Below are 15,940 nucleotides of genomic sequence, written 5' to 3'. Positions count from 1 at the left end.
AGGCTTCTGATTTCATGACAGATTTTGAGGACCATCCCCATTAGTCCCTATGGGAAAAATCTTAAAGACGTTTAAACTTCAAAAATTTGCAAAAATATCAGTCCTTTGCCCAATTCCTTTGAAATTTGGGTGGTAGCTTCCACCCAGTGGGCACTACCATCCCCCCACTCATTTGCCCCGGGACCCCTTTTTTGATCCAAATCGATTCGGTTTCAGAGAAATTTGGGTACAAAATGAAACAGGCATGTTTCGGTGTGTGCGTTTGTGTGGGGGGTCAAATTTATGAGGGTCGGGAGCAATTTTGGGGGGTTGGGGGTGATTGGGAGGGTTGGAGTCAATTGCTGGGGGTCCGGGGGCATTTCCGGGGTAACGGGTGATTTCCAGGGGTCAACGGGTCTGTTCCAGAGGTCAGGGGACCTTTTCTGGGTGTCAGGGGAAAATTTTACCTTGTTTGTGGATTTTAGGTACTTCAGCACTCGTTATTCCCCTAAACCCCTGTTTATAATGTACTCTTATGCCTCGCCAACCACAAATTCCCCAACTGTGAGGGTGTCCAGGAACAGAACCCTTGTGGATGGTGCAGGACAACTGTACCATATACCAATATCGGGTGGCTTACAATCAGTTTAAGAGCATCAGTTAGTTTCCTGTTTCCTCTTTCCCTATTAAGTATGCACACACATTATACTTGCATATTGCAACTTTTGTAAGCATGCACATGCTCAATGACACTCTGAAAAATGCCTTAACATACCCAACAAACTTATCAAAGCAGTTCTGTTGCTAGATTAATCTTAGCCACAAGTCACTGTTTCCCACTTCAGTGTTTTCTAGGCACGGGTCTGAACTTCTTGGAGAGCTTGTTTTTTTGATATATGGCCCTCCCTAACTCTCTTATTCTTATCACTCCTTAACATACACAGTTTCTTCACACTCCAAGTCAACGTACAGAATGTTTTACTATGCCACAAATTCACAAAAGCTTTTAATAAGCTGGAATATATTTCAAAGCAGAGCATGAGGTCATTCACACCATCAAAAACTGGGTTCTACTCAAATTTGGGAACAGTGTGTGCTTCCAATTTTCAGTTGTGTGGAAGCAAGGTGGGAGGGAAGGCTACTCAAGTTTCAAGTCCCTTCCCTGGCATTCTCCGAGATAGGGCTGAGAGAGACTCCTGCTTGCAACCTTGGAGAAGCTGCTGCCAGTCTGTGTAGACAATACTGAGCTAGATGAACCAAAGGTCTGTCTTGGTATATGGCATCTTCCTATGTTCCTATGTCCTCGTCTTTCTTTCAGCCACTGGCTTGGATGCCAGAATCGAAGCTACAAGTGTGAAAGCATTGGATCCTCCTTTTTATTCTCTCTTACTAGCTTATAGGACATCAATACTGGGGTGAACACCAGCTTGCAATAGACTGTGATCCAGTGGCTGTTCAAGTGATGTTCAAGTCATGCTTGCTTCTTATAGCCAGTGGCCCCTGACAGAAATGCACATCTCAATCTTTGATGCGAACATCTACCTAGTTCTAGGGGAACCAGTGGAGGAACTTCAGCATCAACTGCATGATTGGATCATCCTTCTTGTATCAGGGCATCTAACTTCATCCCAACTTTTGAGAATCCCCAAGCATGGATGAGAGATCTGAGCCTGAAAGCAATGAGCCTGCAAAAAGACGAGAGACATGAACACTGCAAAGCAAGATCTGAATGAATTTATGAAGGAATGTGATGGATCTTCTTGACCTGAAGTTGGACATGCAAAGAGTAATGGTTTCATAAGTACTGCATCTCTAGCACTTGTGAGGATCTGTTCTTGGTCCTAATACTGCTAGACCTGCTCTCCTCGTAGAAGGCATTCTCCAGTGCAGAGAGGAGGGACCACCTCAGCCTCTCCCTGTAACTGTGCCCCATGAAGACATATAGGATGGGGTTGAGGCAGCTGTTGAAATAAGCCAAGCAGTCACTTAGATAATAAATTACATAATACACCAATAATGGATCACAATTTCCTTTGTGATTTGGCTCAATTAAAGGTATCAATTGAAAGGGGAGCCAACAGACAAAGAAAGCCACAATCACTGCTGTGATGATCTTGAAGGGCTTTCCTGATTGAGCTATCTGGCTCCTCCTGATCCTTAAGAAGACTGCCCCATAGGAAGCTATGATGACAATAAAAGGGATGATGAAGGCAAGGATAGTCCGGCTGAGACAAATGGAGTAATTACATCTGTGGAAGTATATGCGGCCATAAAGCACACTGCAGGTGGTATTATTAACTGAGTTTGAAAGAGTTGCGATGAAATTTATAGACGGAGAAGACAACACCAAAGACAGTACCCAAACACCCAAGGCCACCCAAGAAGCCATCCGGGCTGTCTGGTGATTCCTTGCCCACACAGGGGACCTCACAGAAATACAGCGATCTATGCTGATGACCACAAGGAACCAAATGCTGGAGTAGAGGTTAAGCAGCTTTATGATGCTGATGACCTTGCATGTGGTCCAGCCAAATGGCCATTGGTAATGAAGGGCTTCGTAGGCTATAGTTAGTGGTAGGAAGAAGGTGAAGGTGAAGTCAGCAATGGCCAGGTTGAGAAAGAATATAGTCTTGACTGTCTTCTTCATTCGGAAACCTGTGATGAAAATGACCAGCCCATTACCGATTACCCCCAACACGCAAGTCAGACTGTTGAGTACCATGGTGACAATGTCCAGCTTTCTCAACCAGCTATCTGTTATGCAGGCAGAATTGCTTGGAGTATTGTGAGTTGTATCTTGCATTGCTTTCAGGGAGGAATATCCTTCACTTGTCTTCTGTCCTGTCTGAAATAAAAGAATAAGAACATATGAAGGGTCATCTTGGATCAGACATAAGAACAGCCCGGCTGGAATAGGCCCATGGCCAGTATTCATTGACTTTGCCTTTGATCACAAGGACTCTCTGCAGCCTGGAAATATTCACTGACGTCTTTGTGATCCTCAGGGACATATTTCCTGGTTGCACAGAGCATTCTGGGAAAGTGGGGGTCCTTGAAAATCACTTCCCCCCTGCACAAGTAGCAGTGCTCGAGCACTTCAGCAGTGCTTTGACTTCTCACTTGTTTCATCCAGATGTTGGCTCCTTTATGAAATTCAGCTCTAGCTCTTTGTAGAACTTTATTCCCCTCCTAGGGCTGACACCCAAACGCTGCATCCACAAGCTGCCGAAGCTAATCCCACTTCTATGAAACTGAAAACGTGCAGCACTCCTATCGTGATCTCAATCCCAGGCCAAAAAACCCTACATCCTTATGGTCTTCACACATCATCCTCTCCCTGCCTCAGTTTCCTGGCACCATTAATTTCTCTGACCATTTCAAGATCATCTATATGCCAGTGACCATCTGTCTCCACATGTTGTAGTAGCGGATACCACTTCTACTGTTTCCACATTCTGTCTCTATTCTGTTCTCTTCAGTGATCAAACTCCATTGATTGATATTGGCTCACTTTTCTCTGCTTCTCTTCATACTTTCTCCATGTCCTGGCTCACCTTGATGCTCAGAGATCCCCCTTAAATTAAAGGAGCCTTGAATCTAAATTCTGCAATCTAAATTCTAAAAGGGCTCATACCTTTTTATGGGAAAACATTGGAATTTTAAATTAAGTTCTGCCACGAAGGAATGGGGGAGCCAACAAGGAAATACTTTGTCCGCTACGTTCCTAGGAGGTGGGCATAAGGTTCCTGCCTCTAGATTTAAAAAATCTAGGGGAAGTGAAAGTTCCCAAGTTCAGGTGGGTCTTAGGGATCTATCTCTGGGAGGGGTCTTTATGTACACAAGGTACATAGCAAGGTATGGAAAGCACATATGCAGCTCAAACACCTTGGGAGGAACACGTTAGGGACAAGGAGGAAAGAATGGTGCAGAAGCAGAGAAAAGACAGGAGAGATCCACCCTGTGCCCAGCTTCATATGATATTTCCCGTGCAGGGACAAATCTCCTAACACTTCCTAAGAAGAAAGCATGCTGTCGTTATTAGTATGGAGGCTGTCTAAGGATCAAACTGCTTGTTACCAGAAACATGATCTTAGCATTCCCACACCCTCATTTTTACTGTGAATAGAAGCTTTGAAGGGGCCCAGTGCCTACTGGGTCCACAATGTTACAGTCACATTTGGGTTGACCCACGGGAAGGCAGGGGAATTGATCCAAGGTCTACAAGAATCGGGGCTTCACTGGATCGAGGGAAAGATAAGGGAGGAGCTTTCCAACTCCTGGATAAACACGAGTTCAGTACATCAATTCAATGGCTCAATGCCTCAGTTTAATACCATAGCTTTCTTTCCTGTAACATCTATTTCCTTATCAAGCACCCACATGCTCATACACTGAATGCTGCCTTAGCTTACCCACCAGACAACTTATCAGACCAATTCTATTGCTAGATTATTCTTACCCGCCAAGTCGCTGCCTCCCACAGCACTGCTGGTAGCTAGAGACTCTGTGAAAGTCGGAAAGTACCAACGGGTTTATTGTTGTTCATTACGCATGTAGTGTGTGCATCTCAGGGGTGGTTACCTGTGAATCCGTCTTTTATAGCTTAGAGTGGTGAGGTAAGAGGTGGGGTGAGAATGCAATTACCTCATCTCTCTCCTCCTCCTTCACATGAGAGTCCCACTTTTGTGGTTTAGGTTGGTGAGATAGTCAATGGGGCAATAATGAGGCTGTTTTCCAGATTGGCCCAAGGTGAGATAATCTGTCTGCCTTTTCTTCTTCCCTCCCAATCTGAAATATGCTTTATACTTGACTGCATATAGTTTTTGTATCTGCTGCATGCTCTTGTCATCTATGGCTCACCCAAACTCTTTCTTGTTCTTCTCTCTCAGTTTCTTCATAGTTCAATTCCACTTATAATTCCCTAATCTTTGCTACACACCCCCTCCACCCAGCATTCATTGTGCTGGGATGTATTACAAAGCAGAGCGTAAGTTTCAAAGCAAAAGCACATCACTTGGATTTCAAAGCATCTTACTTCTTGCTGGCTGAAGCAGGTGTTTGTCTCTGTGGGAATCCTCTTACGGCATTAACAGTGCAACAGCCTATTCCCCCAGGTTGGTATATTGGTAAAGAATCTTCTCTGGGGCCACTGCTGAGTGACACAACATGTTTGCTTCATGCTAACAGAAACGGGGGCTTAAACCATGGCTTCTCAAATTTTAATCTCCAGGTGCTGATGGACTACAACCCCCATCATCCCCAGCAACAATGTGTCCCTTCAGCTAGAATTTACCTCACTGGGTACCCATCCTTACTTCCAATTCTCTTGATTTTCAGTACAGAATAAGAATCTTTTAACTTAACTTTGTCCAGCTAATTCTCTCATCTTTTACCACTGTCTTCTGACTTCCTATATCTTACAACTATTTTTGATATAACCCCTCTCTCTCCCTCCCTCCCTCCTTCCTACTCCTCTCTCTCTTCCTGGGTTCTTTCCTCAGAGTAAACACATTAGCAAAAAGCAATATTTGGGAGATGAAAACAGAGACACTCCTATCTACCTGTAAAACACTCTGATTCTCATGACAAGCATCACAGGGGCTGCAATGACTTGCATTTTTATATCAAGAAAATAAATTAACCATAGTAGTCATAATGAACCATTAAAAAACCATCTACTTTTACTGCAGAGGAGCAATTAATGGAACTACTGGTAGGAAAAATGGAATGATGAATGAAGAAATGGCCAGTTCAGCAAAGTGATCGTCAGAAGAACAGCAGTTAATGTGGGGAGCACTTTAAAATGAGAAGGTATTTGTTGCTTGAAGCCTTTCATCTTAATTACACTTCCTAGGGTGTATGTCTTAATAAATGGAAGGCGACTTACCTTGCAGTAAACATGCTGCGGATCTTGCCTGAGAGCTTTGGCCTTGTTTGTTCACTTTGGGGAATAGTTTTGCATTAGGTGATGAACGGAAGCAGTTTACTTTCAGTGGTGCTTCAAGCCGTCTCCCAGCCCCGATAATGGGGCAAAGCAGCATCTTTAAAGTTGTGATGTGTTTATAGTCAGTTGTAATCATTATAATAAACCATTATCTTTAGCTGGGGGAGACCAACTGCCCCATTCACCTTTGCATAGAGCAGGGATGCACCACTTTGCCCTTCCTGCAGCTGTTGGACTACAATTCCCATATTCCCTGACTACTGGCCACTGTGGCTTGGGATGATGATAGTTGTCCAAAAATAGCTGAAGGGCCAAATTTGTGCATCCCAGACCTAGAGGCCCAGTTCGGATGAGATGCCAGCTCTCAGCTACACTCACCTGAGGTCAGTGTTCCTCATCGAATGTGCGGAAATCCCCCAACTGCTATTCCATTGCCACTTTCAAACCAAGGGTTAAGCCCTTGGTTTGAATTTTGGTAGCTTGAATGGGACTCACTGAATTTTTGAAAAACCAACACTTGGAAATCCATCTCTTTTCATTACTTCTTGAAAGCAGCAATGAAAAGAGATGGGCTTGCAGGTTACTACTGCAGAGCTCCAGAGTGTCTCTCATTCACCCTGTAGATAGGCATAATGAATAGAATGAATTCCATTTCCATCTCTCTCCTCTCCATCCTTTATGTTTGGCTTTGCAGCTCATCTCGTCTAAGCAGAGGTGCCCCCCACCATTCCCTAGAAGGGACACCATCCAAGACTGCTTAACCTTCTGCCATTCAGAGCTCTCTCTAGAAAACCCCACACTGGCTAGGACATTTGAGTCCCAACTGCAACCTCCCCCTTGGTCTCTCCAACCAACTCCCTCTTATCAGAGGCTGCCCTTATTCTGTGGCCACAATAAGTATCATGGAGAAAGGCTTTCTCCTCCCCACCCCGTCCTTATAACACCCCCTACTCACTTGGTGGCTTTGATCAATGGCCTAGAAGTGGTTGTCCTCAGAAGTTTCTGTTGTCTGGTTCTACACTCAAGACTGCTCTGGAAACAGACCTCCAGAGTGTAGAATATTTAAGTAGAAGGTGTGGGATGAAGGATGTGTATCTAAAACAAATTTGTTGAGAAAAGATATTATCATTTCATCTTGATTCTTTAATGTCACTTCCTTGAAACAGACTTTTTGAGAAACATTATGGTCTCCCCACTTCCCTAGTGATAGGTTCAAGAGATAAGGTTATCAGGTGGAGTTTGCTTTATTTGAAGATGAAGAGACTCAAGATATCTTTGTAATATTCTGTATTTTCAACTGTCCAATCAGAGGGCAAGTAGCAGAAGACCGCCAGTTCCAAAGATGGCAGCCTTGGTAAAAAAGGAAGCAACGGCAGCATGGCTTCACATATTGTCTATGGGTTTCTCAGAGTTATCTTGTGGCCCACTGTATGTAACAGGATGCTGGACTGGCTGGGTCTTGGGCCTGATCCAGCAGGGCTGTTCTTATATTCTTATGAGAAACCTTATGCTCTCCCCAATTTCCTAGTGATAGGTTTGAAAAATACTGTTGGCCACCAGTTGCCTCTGGGAAGTCCATAGCTAATATTTGTTTTAGTTGAAGAACAAGGATTCAAGATATCATAGTAATGACAATGAAATCTTGAATCCTTTTCTGTATTCAGTATTTTCAACTGTCCAATCAGAGGGCAAGTAGCAGAAGACTGCCAGTTCCAAAGATGTCAGCTCTTGGCCAAAATCTTAGAGAAGAGCTCTTGTAGTCCCCTGTGCTGAAGCATGGTTGGGTCTCTCCAGCAAAACTCTCACCTCTCCCTTTCACCAATTCAATCCTCGGAAAATAATGAGGCTGACTGTAACCCATCTGAGAAGTTAAGAAACAAGAAAACTTTGCCGTTAGTGTTCTGCAATTTCATCTTCCAGGTGAGGATCAGCCTTCTTGAGAGTAGGTGCCCTGTGTGGTTTCATCCACTGCCCCCCAAAGAATTGTCTAAAAGTATCCTCTTTATTAATACACTTATTAAACTCTTTCTCCCTGTGCAGATGGAAAAAACCCTTTTCTACAGTTCTGCTTTAGATCATATAGTGATGCTATTAAAAGAATAGGAAGTATAAGAGCCTTGTGGTCTTCTTCTGTGTCCTTATGATGGCCAAAAGTGATTGAGACTCTTGCAAGGAGATGTGGCTTGGTGTCGCTGAGCTCAAGGAAGCTCAACATCCCCTGCTTTCTTTTGTGCCTATAGTCGTGCCCTTGGTTTAGCCGAGCCCCAGAACAGGCTGAGTCTGTGTCTCCTCAGAGAAATGTGGGATTCTGATACAACAATGTAGGACTTAACTGAATGCCATCACTCCAAGATGGCCTCGTTGCCTATGGGAGTCTGGAAGGAGAAAATTCAGTGAAGAAATAAGCATGATGGTAAGCATCCAGAGTAATTATTCACAGGCCCATTTTACAGGGAATGCTATCGATGCATTTGCATTGAGCCCTTTGAAGAATGATTGAAAAAGTCCATATTATGAAGTGAATGAAAGCTACAAGAAAGCCCACAAAAGAAGAATACCTGATAAGAAGATTGAGGTTGTTCCCAGTTCTACAGACACAGCTCCGCATGGACTCTCTAAGGACTGGTTACCTCTGCAAGCTGAAAATGATTGTATTCATCATGACCAATGAAGCATAAGAGACTTGTGGTCATTTTGACCTCTTTGACCAACTTTCATCACACCTCAAGGGATGAACCCAGAGGTGGCTGGTTAGTAATGTCGATGCCATCCACTATGGTATCTTTCTGGACCATTCCACATGGATGAACCTAGGGGGCATTGTTTGGCAGTTGTTTCATTCCTTCCTGTCAGGGAGGATCCAGAAGATGGTGCTGGGGGACTTCTGCTTAACTCCTTGGCCTTTGGCTTATGTTGTCCAGCAGGGTTCCCTCTTGGACCTCATACTTTTTGACATCAACATCAACCTGCTTGAATATATTGTCAGGAGATTTGGAAATGCCATCTGGTGTCATCAAAATGCAGATGACACCCAGCTTTATATCTCAGTGCCTTTCGCAGCTGAAGAGACTGTGGTGGTCCTAAATCAGTGTCCTCCTGAGGTAGTTTTGAAATGGATGAGGGCTAAAAGCTGGCATTAAATCTGGAGAAGGCAGAGGTTCTGGTGAAGAGATCTCTGGACTTGTAGTGGGCCATCAGCCTGTTGTGGATGGGGTTGCACTCCCTCTAAAAGAGCAGGTTCGTAGCTTGGGAGTGCAGCTGGAGCTTGTTCTTGGTAGGGATACTCAGCTTACAGTGGCCAGGGGTGCTTTTGCCCAGCTTCAGCTTGGGCACCAGTTGCATCTATTCTGGGATTAAGAGGACCTTGCCAGGGTGACCTTGGCACCTCAAAGCTAGACTACTGTAGCATGCTATACATGGGTCTGCCCTTGAAAGCCCTCAGAAAATTACAGCTGGTTCAGAAAGCAGTAGAAAGTATTGAGACAGGGGGGAGACATTCAGCTCATATATCTCCACTGTTGTGTCAGCTACACTACTTGCCAGTGTGTATCTGGGCACAATTCAGGGTTCTGTTTTTGACACTTAAAGTAAGTACTTAATGACTTAGGCCTGGGAAACTTGAAGAACCACCTACTGCACTCATAGCTCTGCCCAGACTGCAATATTATGTAGAGAAGTTCTCCTGCTTGTTCCACCACCTGCCTATAACATGACTGCCAGCAGCATTCCCAAAGCATTTCCAGCTTATGGGGGATTTGGCTACGTCTTCCCATCTGTATAAATAGGAAGACCACTGATTCCTAATGAAGAAACCCTGAGAGGCATGGGTGCTGCTTACGGGGGTATTTAGGATGATATTAAGGAACTGGAGGCAGTAAGGATCTGGAGAAAAACACGATCTGGAGAGTCAGGGAATGGATAACAGTCATCAGGCCCACATCCCACCAAGACCCTCATCACTCCAAAATTGAGTTCGGGCATTGTGTGGCGAAATTAGCTCAGAGTGGAGCAGTTCCACATCAGAATAAATTTAATGCAAAGCATTAGTTACAGGAAAATGACTGACTGAGAGAGAGATGTTACAAAAACAGAGAAGGTTTTATTTGAGGGAAAGGGGTACAATGGAGTAAGAGAGTCACTTCAAGAAATGTTACTACTATATATACAGTATATATTACAAGACTGACCATACAATTGCTAAGGAAAAATTTAGCTTAGTGTCCAGATTAAGGTAGCTTCTAGGCTGGCCAGAGAAACGAGACTCAGAGAAACAGGCCCTTGGATTTAAGAGAGAGGAAACAGGAATAGATGGAGCCCAGATTGGGGCACAGTAGTTATCATACAACCTCTTCCCTTCCTTTCTTGGCAGGTGAATCCTTGTAGCTCAGGAGAACATGAAGGACCTCTTTCCTCAGGAATGGACCAGGAAGCAGCAAAGAGCAGCGAAGAATCAAGAGGGTGAGGTGGTAGGGATAGATTCAAAGGGTGTCTGTTTTCGTGAAGCCAACTCCAGGTGGTAGCAAGGAGGGCTGTGCAGATCGGATCCAGCAAGGGAGCTGATCTAGGGCCTGGAAACAAGGGTGGCTCACAGAGCAAAACACAGCCCAGTGGTATGGCACATGTCCACTGCAGCATCCAAGAACAGGGGACTCCAAAATATGGAAACCAAATGAGGGCCACTGGAGACCAAATGGAGCACACTGGATCAAGGCTCCAGGGGCATTCAAAGCCCCATTTATGCCCTTCTTCCTTGGGTAGGGCAGTTCCAGGGAATCTCAAAAGATCCCCTTGTCTGTCTGTTGTGCTTCATTACAACACAATGCTTGAATAGATCAATGCAAATTGAGTGATTGGACATGCAAACATGGGGACTCTTTTAGGTCAGAACCACCCATTATAGTAAATGAATAAGGGTGTTAATGGGTACATCTCTGAGTTCCTATAATCCACCTTAACCTTCTTTTGATAAGGAGAGAATGCACATTCACAGAGCCTTATCTGACTCCCCTGCTGAGGTAATTGGTTTTTAGCTCATTTGAGGCATCTGTGGAGGGGAGGTAAACCAAAGAGAGACCTAGAACTTAGAGTTAGCTTTTGCAAGTTAACTTTGGGAGTCTACATAGATATCCCAGCATGGAGAAGGCGCAAGGATAGTTTCCTTTCAATTTGGATTTGGCACCTATTAATCTCGGGATAACTGTCCCACTGCCTACTAAGTGACTGATCCCCAATATGCAAACAAACGGAGAACTCACAATGCTATGAGGCTCCTGAGCATGTCAAACATGAGACCCATACGCCTGCAGTCGCAGAATTGAACTCATTTATTTACGGTCAACGACCAAATAAACACTACAGTAAAGAGCAATACAGCACAATACAATAACATAAGTAAAAATTTAGAAACCAGTTTGCAGACACCTTATTTTACATGCCTCCGAACAAAAGCAAGCAATCCTATGAATAACTTCTTCATGCCTATCTCCTAAAAAATAAACAATAAAATGTTCCTCAGGCCAATCCAAATGTTTCTTTTGATAGGGGGCGATCTGAATGGAAGGGGCAATATCATAGGAAGGGCAGTTAAACAAAGTATATGTTAATGTTTTCACCTCAGCAGCTCCACATGGGCACAAATGTTCCTCCAAGGGGATCCCTCAAAATCTGCCCTCCAACACAGCTGAAGGGAGGACATTAAAACGGGCCTGAGAGAAGACTCTTCTCAGCCTGGGTGTAGGCAAATGTGTAAGGTATGCAGCTGGTCTCAGGTAATTTGAAAAGCTGAGATAATTATATCTGGAAGCAATCAGGCTAAGATCACTCTGCTTTTCTATGTCTCTTACACTCTGTATAATGATATTTTTTGTTTGATCATAATTTAACGATCGTATATATTGCTCTGAAAGGCTCCTGACCATGTCAAAAGTGAGACCCATATGCCTGCAGTCGCAGACATAAGCAGAGAGGCTTCTGGGAGCCGGCAGAAAAAAGTGCTAGCAACAGTTATGATGGGAAACAATTTAAAACAGAAGGGCAGGGTAGAATAATGTAAAAGCGATCTTTGAAATCCACATTTGGGTTAGTGCAAACATGGTATACACAGATGTTACATGTAAGGTTATTTTTCCTGTGTTGTAGTACAGAAAGTAGCTGTGCATGGAGAGTTATGATTATATTCAGCATCTTACAATTGCTTATCCAAATATAATGCAGGCTTAGGTGGGTGGACCAAGATCTCTGACCTAGCAAGGAGCTGGTCAACTAGCTGCACTCAGCAAGGCTCATGCCTCAGAACAGTCAATGAGGGAATGGATATGAGGATGTGATCATTGTTACTTCTCTGCCCTCTCAGCAAAAGCCCTCTTCATTGCTAGGAATATGACCCTGAGGGCAGCACAACCATCCCAATGAACCACATATGATCCACATAGCAGACAATGGTAAGGATCTTCCAAAGGTCTAAATTTTTAGGTCTGGCTTACAACAAAATTTGAGGTTTCACATAGTTACATGCACACAAAGGAAATAATAGACTACATAGTTTCATTCAAGATGTGAAATTCAGCCCCTGTGTCTGCTTTGGTAGTTTATGACCACTTTAGGACCCCATTGACAATTGACAATGAAAAGTTGCAGCTGTCTTGTCGACTCCTAGATTCCAGATCTAAGAATCCCATGCCCTCTTGCCCCCTTCTAGATTCACCAAATGTTCCCTTTCTTTCAAACTAGCTTATTCCACAGCAAGATTTGGACAGAGTACCAGCTTTCAAAAGGGTGCAATCCAGCAGGGGTCCCAGTCATGCTTGCTTTTCATGGCTAGTGGCCCCTGATAGAAATGCACATCTCAGTCTTTGATGGGAACATCTTCCACGTGCTGATGGGTATTGGTGCTTATGATATTTGGATGCATATCAGCATCAGCTGCATGAATGAATCATCCTTCTTTGATCAGGGCATCTGACCTCATTTCAGCTTTTGAAAATCCCCCAAGCAGGGCTGACAGAACTGAGCCTGAAAGCAAAATGCCAATTTGTTGGAAAAAAGGAGGGAGTATTTGAATGCATTTATGCTTAAATGCAATGGGAGATCATGACCTGAAGCTGGACATGCCGAGAGGAATAGTTTCATAAGTTCTGGGATTCTGTCATTGCTGAGGAGCTGTCCTTAGTCTTTGTTCTGCCAGGGCTGCTCTCCTCTTGGAAGGCGTTCTCCAACTCTGAGAAGAGAGAACATCTCAGACTCTCCCTGTAATTGCGCCCAATGAAGACATAGAGGATGGGGTTGAGACAGCTGTTGAAGTAAGCTAAAATGTCACTTAGGTAATAAAAAGCCCTGAAGACCTTGTGGAGGTCACAGATTTGTTTCAGTGGTTTTGTAAAGAAATAAATCAAGTTAATTGGGAACCAACAGACAAAAAAGGCCAAGGTCACTGCTGTGATGGCTTTGAAGGGCTTTCCCGACTGAGCAAACTGGCTCCTCCTGAGCCTCAAGAGGATTGCCCCATAGCAATAAATCATGACAATAAAAGGGAGGATGAAGGAAAGGATGATGTGGCTGATAAACAGGGAATAGGAAATACCTTTCAACCTTCTATAAGTGTCGGCATAACTGCCAAAGCAGATGCGATCCTTTTGAGTTTGTGAATATTTGCTCCGATTTAGATATTGTGTATTTAATATCAGAGATAGAACATCGTGCCGGTATACACAAGACAAGGCCAGAGACAGGACCCATACACCCAAAGCCACCCAAGAAGCCAGCCGGGGTGTCTGGTGATTCCTTGTCCACAGAGGGTACCTCACAGAAACATAACGACCTATGCTGATGACCATGAGGAAGAAAATGCTGGAGTAGAAGTTAAGGGACTTTATGGTGCCAAGGAACTTGCACATTTCCTGGCCTAATAACCACTTAATGTGAAAGATGTGTTGGGCTTGATTGGCAACTGACAGTGACAGGAAGAAGGTGGTGATGAAATCAGCAATGGCCAAGTTGAGAAAGAAGACAGTTGTGAATTTCTTCTTCATTCGTAAACCCGTGATGAAAATGACCAGCCCATTACCTATGACCCCCAAAACAGAGATAAGGCTGTAGATTACAATTAGGGAAATGCGTATCCTTTTCCACCATTTTTTAGTGAGGCAGTCTTCATGGGCTCCACTGGAGTGGGTTGTGGACAGTTCTGAATATGCTTCGGTAAACATAGCTGGTACAGTTGTTTTGTTCATTACCCTAAGCGAGATTCTTCTTCAGTTTCATCTGGAAGAAAACAGCAAAAACATGAGAAGAGTCATCTTGGATCAGACCAACATCCATTTTTCAGCACTCTGTTTCCTATAGCAGCCAGCTCTGCAGACTCAACATCAGGGCGTGCAGTCAGTAGCCTTCTTCCCCTCTAATTTCAGTGTCAGCATTTAGAAATATTCAAAGACAGGTCTTTCCTTTGTATTCCACCCCAGCAGCATCTTGATTTCAGAAATATTCTGCATTTGAATATGGAGGTCTCCACTGAGCCATTGCAGCTGACATCTGCTGATGGACCTCTCCCTCCATATCTTTCCTGAAGCCACCTCTGCTATGGCCATCACCTCCCCATCTTTCACTAGTGAATTCAAAGCTCTCAAAAAAGAATGCTGGAACAATAGCAGCAAATCAATGGAAACATGTTTTAGAACATTCAGCTCCACTTTTTAAAAGGATAATTGGAGTCCAGTAAGGATATTTATCATGCAATGTTGATAAGCTTTGGAAACCAGATATGACGGGATGCCAGTCCACGATCCATTTCTGCCACTGCTTGACTTGTGGATCCTTTTTGTTTTATCATGCAGCCAAGTTATATCCTGCAGGTCAACTACTGTGTGGTTTCCAGCAAATGTTTTGAAATTTACCTCTTAGGCAGATGGGCCAGGGCATTTCAGGCCATTCTGGATGCCAATAGGCATCTCTGAAATTTACCCCCACTGGCCAGTGGGGCAGTGTGCATTTCATTGTTGTTGTTTCACACTGTTGTGTACAGATCAATTGCATTTCTCGGTGGGGGGATGTGGATGTGCTTGACCTTTGGAAATCTGCCTGGTTCTTTGCAAAGCTTTGCTGTTGTTGATGTGTGATGTTGATGTTATTTGGGGTGGATTTGGGGCAGAAAGGGGGCTTTGGTGGCAGAAGAGTGGGTCAAGTGGTAATGCCCCAATGGGTGCCTGCTGCCCCCCAGATTCCAAAGAAATTGGGGAAAGGGCTGATTTTTAAAGAATTTCTGTAGTTTACATGTCTTTGAGGAAGATTCAGGGCAGAAAGGGGGCCTGAGTGGCAAAACAGTGGGTTGGGTGGCAGTGCCCCAAGGGGTGCCTGCCACAACCCAGATGCCAAAGGAACAGGGCAAAGGGTTGATTTCTTAGGAATTGTTGAAGTTTACACATCTTTAAGGTTTTTCCGGATAGGGAATAATGGACGTTTTAGCAGACCCATAACTCCATCTCGGGGGCACTGGGGTGGCCAGGAGCGGGGTGCTGGGTTCTTTTGTTTCTGAGGTGTTCTGAGTGTAGATTCTGTGGTAGCATATGAGATTTTCAACGACAAACCATGAATCCACTCTCATATGCAACCAGAGAATCTAAACTCAAAACATCTCAGAAACAACAGGACCCAGTACCCCATCGGTTAGCAACCCATGGGGGTGGTTGGTACCCTATGTGCTCTACACCACCACTTGCTCTGGGCCCTCCCAGTGTCCCCCAAGTGTAGTTATAGGGCTGCTGAAACCTGCATCATTTCCTATGGGGAAGAAATTGAAAGGCATGTAAACTCCATTAAATCTTTAAAAATCAGCCCTCTGCCCAATTCCTTTGAAATAATTCTGTCAGCTTCCTTGCCCCCACTGGGCACTACCACCCACCCTACTCTGCTCTGGGCTACCCATTTCCCCCTGTCGTGAAGCTATACTTTTGCTGAAATAAAAAATGCACCAAAAATCAGGCCTTTGCCCAATTCCACTGAAATTTGGGTGGTAGCTTCCAC

The 15,940-nt window shown here is 44.2% G+C and overlaps 2 protein-coding genes across 2 annotated transcripts; both read right to left on the bottom strand.

Annotated features, from left to right (window-relative positions):
- Positions 1-1,774: 1,774 nt before the first annotated feature.
- On the bottom strand, positions 1,775-2,782 carry LOC128332853 (chemerin-like receptor 1). Its single transcript, XM_053267624.1, has one exon. It carries the CDS (start codon positions 2,780-2,782, stop codon positions 1,775-1,777), a length of 1,008 nt encoding a protein of 335 aa, XP_053123599.1.
- A 10,265-nt stretch (positions 2,783-13,047) lies between these two features.
- Positions 13,048-14,127, bottom strand: LOC128332852 (formyl peptide receptor-related sequence 6-like). The gene has a single exon (XM_053267622.1). It carries the CDS (start codon positions 14,125-14,127, stop codon positions 13,048-13,050), a length of 1,080 nt encoding a protein of 359 aa, XP_053123597.1.
- Between the last annotated feature and the right edge of the window lie 1,813 nt (positions 14,128-15,940).

The sequence above is a fragment of the Hemicordylus capensis genome, chromosome 7 (assembly GCF_027244095.1).
Source record: "Hemicordylus capensis ecotype Gifberg chromosome 7, rHemCap1.1.pri, whole genome shotgun sequence".
In the NCBI taxonomy this organism is placed as follows: Eukaryota; Metazoa; Chordata; class Lepidosauria; order Squamata; family Cordylidae; genus Hemicordylus; species Hemicordylus capensis.
Note: the sequence above shows the minus strand (reverse complement) of the source record. Positions and strands in the feature narration are given on the sequence as shown.